At 47.5% G+C, this 6745-nt stretch overlaps 1 protein-coding gene across 1 annotated transcript; it reads left to right on the top strand.

Annotated features, from left to right (window-relative positions):
* Positions 1 to 4818: 4818 nt before the first annotated feature.
* On the top strand, positions 4819 to 5838 carry mafaa (MAF bZIP transcription factor Aa; the record flags this gene model as incomplete). The annotated part of the gene is made up of 1 exon (XM_080032163.1): positions 4819 to 5838. One exon carries the CDS (start codon positions 4819 to 4821, stop codon positions 5836 to 5838), a length of 1020 nt encoding a protein of 339 aa, XP_079888289.1.
* Positions 5839 to 6745: the final 907 nt, after the last annotated feature.

The raw sequence follows: 6745 nt of genomic DNA, 5'->3' as shown, positions 1-6745 counted from the left end.
TCCTAACTAGATTTGTATGATCAGATGTAGTATGTAGAATAGAGAAAAGAAAGAGTATGAGATTCAGAACGCAGGGATACATTGTGGGGGACACATCTCTCCCAATATATTCAAATAAGAAAACCACATCCATATAAATTATATTTAAGCAGTTAACTGTCTTGGGCACACACTCACACGCTCACACACACACACACACACACACACTCACACACACACACACTCACACGCTCACACACACACACACACACACACACACACACACACTCACACACACACACTCTCACACACTCACACACGCTCACACACACAGAGAACTACGGAAAGAGTTTTGGGCGCATCTTGGGATTTTTCTTTTAGCTCCTGCACCAGTGTCAGGGGGTGACACCAGTTTGTAAACGCTGCCATACTGAGAAATACAGAGGGAGTTTTGTGGAGCTGATAATAGGCTTAATCAACTTTGTGTCAACTCATTTGGCAATGGCCTTAATGTAACCGACATTCATTTTATATGAAAAAGGTACGCACTCTAGCTTTAATAATAGCTATAGGCCAATACTAAAATAGCATTTCTTTGCACTGATGGTCTTGTTTTTGCTGTGATGGGTCATCTATGATCACCAGAGGGAAAATGAGACTGTTTCATGAGCATTAAAAAGTTCCTCGTAGACACTTTCAAGTACATTGTTTAAGTAGGCTACTTCCTCTCCCATGGCAGATATATCACCGAATCACTCGCATACAGCTGTGTGTGTGTGTGTGTGTGTGTGTGTGTGTGTGTGTGTGTGTGTGTGTGTGTGTGTGTGTGTGTGTGTGTGTGTGTGTGTGTGTGTGTGTGTGTGTGTGTGTGTGTGTGTGTGTGTGTGTGTGTGTGTGTGTGTGTGTGTGTGTGTGTGTGTGTGTGTGTGTGTGTGTGTGTGTGTGTGTGTGTGTGGATGAGACTCTTGGGGTCTGAAGAGGCTAAACGGGTCGGCTGCAGCGCTGTCCTGTTTAAGTCCTGCTGCCATGATATTATCGACATTCTGCTATGGGCTTTCCCTTCCTTTTACACACACACACACGCACACACACACACACACACACACACACACACACACACACACACACACACATCCTTGTTATTCTATCGTTTTGAGGACCAGGCAAAAAGTCTTCACTTTCCAAAAATGTCCTCACTACGATGGTTGAAAGCTTAAATTGGTCTTCACAAAGATTCCTTTACAAGCACACACACATACAGTTACACACACACACACACACACACACACACACACACACACACACACACACACACACACACACACACACACACACACACTATCTCTATCTCTCTTCAGGAAAAAAGACAAATGTGTCCGGAATGAAGAGGCGCGCGCAAAGGGGCTTAATTATCCGTCGATCCGCGGAGATGAGACGGGATGCAATTTGTGGTTAATTGCGAATGAAAACCCTGAAGACCAACCACACACACACACACACACACACACACACACACACACACTCAGGCAGGACTATCCAATCATACTTAACCCCAAGCGCTGTACTCTCATCCTCACGCGGAAATGCCCATTGATTTCTGGCCAGAGGGGCGCGCGGGCCTTCGGTCGATCAGTATTGATAGATTCAGTTTAGTTCGCGGTGTCAGAGGCGTCTCCTCCCGGCTTCCGTTGGCGTCGAGAGACCTGGACGAGAACGGTTAGATGAATTAAGCTGTTTTTAATAAAGCTTATGAGGCAGAATGGTTTATTTTCTGCCGTATTTGAAAGAGTTTCACTATAGTTTCACGTTTAATTTGCGGTTTAGAAAGCCTGCCAACCACACACACACACACACACACACGCGCACACACACACGCACACACACACACACACACACACACACACACACACACACACTACTGTTATAATATAATCAAGATATAGTAGCAGTTTGATATACATTCAAGTGTTCTGTTTAATTTTCTAATAATTAGTTAAAAAACATTTTGACTCTCTTGTTTATTCTATATTGTTTGGCTCTGGATTTCCTCTGGACACATTTGCTCTTGTAATTGTGGACAATACTCACTTTTATAGCAGCATGTTTGGCTATTGCATTGTAGAGAGGAGCCTGGGACTTAAAGGCCTACTTCACCGGTGGGAATATGAAGGTGTATTGAACTCTGAGATCCTATTTAGTATAAATGTGCAATTTTTTTAAAAATCGGATCATCTTAGCCTGAGAAAAGGCAGAAAGAGTGTTTTATGGTCTCACTGTCTAACCCTACATTTTCCTTCTTGTGACATCACAGTAAGGGTCAGGATCAACAGGACAGCTGGGCCAAGGGAAGACTGAGGGAAGACTGAGGAAAGAAAAACCTAATTCAGTATATTATAATAGTGATTTTATAATGATAGAACGCCGGTTCCGTATGGGTGAAGTATTCCTTTAAGAAATGTCTGTGCCAATGACTGCTGCTGTAATTTTAACGTGCATATGACAAATAAACAATCTTGATTTACAGCTCTGGAAAAAAATGAAGAGACAACTCCAAATGGTAAGGGTCTCTCGCTTTACTATTAATTAATAGCTATAATGTTGAGTAAAATTAACTTTTGGTTTTATTCTATAAACTACTGACAACATTTCTACCAAACCACCCCTCCCCCCCCCCAAAAAAAAATATTGTCATTAAGAGCATTTTTCAATAAGTAATGTAGAGATGAAGATTGAAGAAAAATCCAGACTGGTCTCTTAATTATATGTCCCGAGCTGTAGTTTGTTTGTACCCCATTGAATCCCGTTGTTAGGGGTCAAACTCAACAGTGTAGAGTTTGTTGATTGGTTGATGTTAGGACCAGCTTGTCTAGGGGGGAAAGGGAGTAACTAGAACCAGATGAATGAATGAATGAATGAATGAATGAAAAGGAGTCACTAGAACCAGTTTGAATCGGTTAAACAAAAGTCGTGTATTACTAAATGAACATTAAATATTGTTTTAGGACAAGAAACATAATCGCACACACACACACACACACACACACACACACACACACACACACTAACGCGCACACACACACACACACACACACACACACACACACACACACACACACACACACACACACACACACACACACACACACACACACTAACACACACGCACACACACACACACACACACACACACACAGGGAGAGGTCTCTTCCCAGTAAACATATTTTTTTCTCCGAGGATCTCCCGCAGCTTTGCCCCGTGTGCAGTAGCTCGCACTTCGTCACTAGAGGGGAGAATCAGCCTCTGCACCTGTTCTGGGGACTTCGGCTACACTCGGCTATTCTCGGCTTTAATCGGCACAACTCGTTTTCTAGAGGCTTTTTGCTATAGGCGAATGCAAAGGACTGTATTCTCCTCCCATTGGTCCGTCCCACCTCTGCGCGTGTGTGCGTGTGGGAGGGGTCGTGTGTGTGTGTGTGTGTGTGTGTGTGTGTGTGTGTGTGTGTGTGTGTGTGTGTGCGTGTGTGTGTGTGTGTGTGTGCGCGTGTGTGGGGTGCGCTGCCTTTATATAAGCGGCACATTGCCTCGCAGCCGACTCAGTGACACTGCGAGGTTGCAGCCGTGAACCGCCTCTTAGAAAAATAGTTTGCGAAGAAATACCAATTGGAATTTATCACCTCTTGCGTAACAACAACACGCACACACACACACACACACACACACACACACACGCGCACACAACACAGTTAAAGACAGTGAGGTCAGCAGTGTGTGTGTGTTTAGCGTGTGTGTGTTTTTGTGGACAAGGGGACCGAAGCTTGCGGCTTACATAGCCTAACTGGACTGACCACAACAACAGCATTCTTTTTGGACAAGACGCTCCTGTCCCGACAAGACGGAACACTATACAACAACTGCAACTTCACACTCATCTCGGGCGCGTTCGTGAACTGTGCAAAAACTTCTGCGCGTGCCATTCCATTTTGGATTTTTCTGTCTTTTTGGAGAGCGCCCTTTACGCACGACTTCTGTGTCTTTCTCTCTGTGCGTGTGTGTGAGAGAGAAAGTTTCAAATCGCAGGGGGCCACAATGCAGTGACTTTAACACCCCCTGTTTGTTTGGGACTTAAAAATCAAGTTCTAGAAGACACAAAAACGCCCGGAGAATATTTCTAAACACTGCAGCGAACGGAGGAACGGGACATCGAAATCTCGTGTGTGGTGTTATTTTGAACGAGGACAATAAATACGAAAACACACACAAGTTGGACTTTTGCTTTTGCAAGAGGTAGAGGTGAAGCGAGGACAAGACAGGTTGGTGTCGGTGTCTCCAAATTCACTGCGGGGTCTCGAGTTACCCTCCGTCCTGCTTGGGGGGCTCCTCCTGGCATCAGCAGCCTCCGTCCTGCTTGGGGGGCTCCTCCTGGCACTAGCAGCCGCGCATTTGACCTGCTGTCGCTGGGATAAGTTGTCAACAACCGAGGGGAAGGAAAAAAAAAACTGGAACTGACTGGCAGGTGTACAAGTTCATTTACATGCAGACGTATATTCACGCCACTATATATAGCCGCTGTGTTACAGGGGAGCTGCCTTAATACGTTCCTCAACTCGCCCACGGACGGGACAGCCGACCCCCCTCTCCCCCTCTCTGCCTCTCTCTTGGCCCCCTCTGCACGCACAGGGCACCAGGCGTGTGCACGTGTCTATATATATCTATACACACACACACCACCTCCGCACAAGCTTTTTTTTTAATTATTATTCCTCTTCTGTCCGAGAGGAAAGGCTGCGCTAACCTGCCGGCGCTTTGGCTGTGGGTCGCGGTGTTGTCGCATGGACTGACATGGCTACCGACCTCGCCATGAGCGCGGAGCTGCCCAACAGCCCTTTGGCGATAGATTATGTGAACGACTTTGACTTGATGAAGTTCGAGGTGAAAAAAGAGCCACCGGAGGCCGACCGCTACAACTGCCACCGCCTCCCGTCCGGCTCGCTGTCATCCACGCCCATCAGCACCCCTTGCTCCTCGGTGCCTTCTTCCCCAAGCTTCTGCGCGCCCAGCCCCGGAGGTGTGCCCGCAAACCAGAGCCTCTCAAGCGGACTCAACAGCAGCGGCAGCGGGGGCAGCAGCAGCAACAACATCGGCGGCAACGTGGGAAGCAACGGGAAACCTCAACTGGAAGATCTGTATTGGATCCCGAGCTACCAGCATCACATCAACCCAGAGGCGCTCAACTTGACCCCGGAGGACGCCGTCGAGGCCCTGATTGGAAACGCGCACATTCACCATCACCACCACGGCCACGGCCAGGCCTACGAGGGCTTCCGTAGCGGCGGCGGCGGAGGAGGGCAGCAGTACGTCGGCGAAGACCTGTCCACGGCCTCGGCGCTGGGCTCACACCACCACGGGCACCACCACCAAGGGCACCACCATTCACACCACCACCACCATCACGGCCACCGGTTGGAGGATCGATTCTCCGACGATCAGCTCGTGAGCATGACCGTGCGGGAGTTGAACCGGCAGCTACGAGGCTTCAGCAAAGAGGAGGTGATCCGTTTGAAGCAGAAGAGACGCACGTTGAAGAACCGGGGCTACGCGCAGTCCTGCCGCTTCAAGAGGGTCCAACAGCGGCACATGTTGGAGAGCGAGAAGTGCACCCTCCAGAGCCAGGTGGAGCAGCTGAAGCAAGACGTGGTCCGCCTCGCCAAGGAGCGAGATCTGTACAAGGAGAAGTATGAGAAACTGGCCAGCCGAAACTACAACAGTAATACTACTAATAATAATAATAATAATAGTAATGCAAGTACGAGAGAGCCGCCCGGCAAACAGCAGCAGGGCAATGCAGCATTCTTCATGTAGACGGGGAATAGACTTTGTAGCGCATTACTCTGAATACAGAATAACAATAGCCTACACAACAACCCCACCCTATAGCCTGTACCCAAACATCCTCCTCGTGACATTCATTCATATTTTTCAGCGTTTGTATTTTGTTTACAGTTATATCCCTCCGCCTCCCTTAAGAAAAAAGACTTCTTAAAAACACAACAGCTCAACAGATAAACATTGTAATAGATGCGCACGAAAGTAATCCTTGTGCGCATTTGTTCCCCCCCCCCCCCCCCCCCCCCCGCAGTCTTAACTAAACTGTCTGTTAACGCTCGCTCCTCTCCAGCGGGTAACGTGGGCACATCACACATCAACGGGATCACACTGGTACAACGGAACCCTATATATGGTCATGAACTAGTCTTACACTGAACCAACTTTGACATTTTAAAATGACTGTCTTAAAAAGCAGAGAGAGAGAGAAGATTGTCTTAAAAACAATGGTGGAAAGAGTGATTTTTTTTTTTTTTTTTTTTTATAGAAATTCAGAATGGACTGAAATCGAAGCAATACGCCGCCTCATTTGTTTGGGCTCCAAGAACGTCGCAACAAGACTGTTAGTGTGTGTGTGTACGTGACAGTAGGGCGGGTTTGTAATGCAACGCAGAGAAGAGAGAGACCTTTCAATATTGCAAGTTTATATATTTTTTCTTCCAGTCCCCTATTGCAACCCCTGCATGCAGGACATGTATGGTAAACCTCCCGGTCAAACTCCCAAACTCCTTCCATGTGTACTGGAAAGCATGATCGCTTCTCCTCTTATCCCCATCAACAAGGCCTGGGTATGCAAACAGCCACACAAATACTCCCCCCCCCCCCCCCCCCCCCCGCCCCCCATCTATCCCTCTCTACCCCCTCAAACCTCTCTATCCAACCC

The sequence above is a fragment of the Ammodytes marinus genome (genome assembly GCF_949987685.1).
Source record: "Ammodytes marinus genome assembly, chromosome: 8".
Lineage (NCBI taxonomy): Eukaryota > Metazoa > Chordata > Actinopteri > Uranoscopiformes > Ammodytidae > Ammodytes > Ammodytes marinus.
This window is presented reverse-complemented; position numbering and strand designations above follow the sequence as displayed.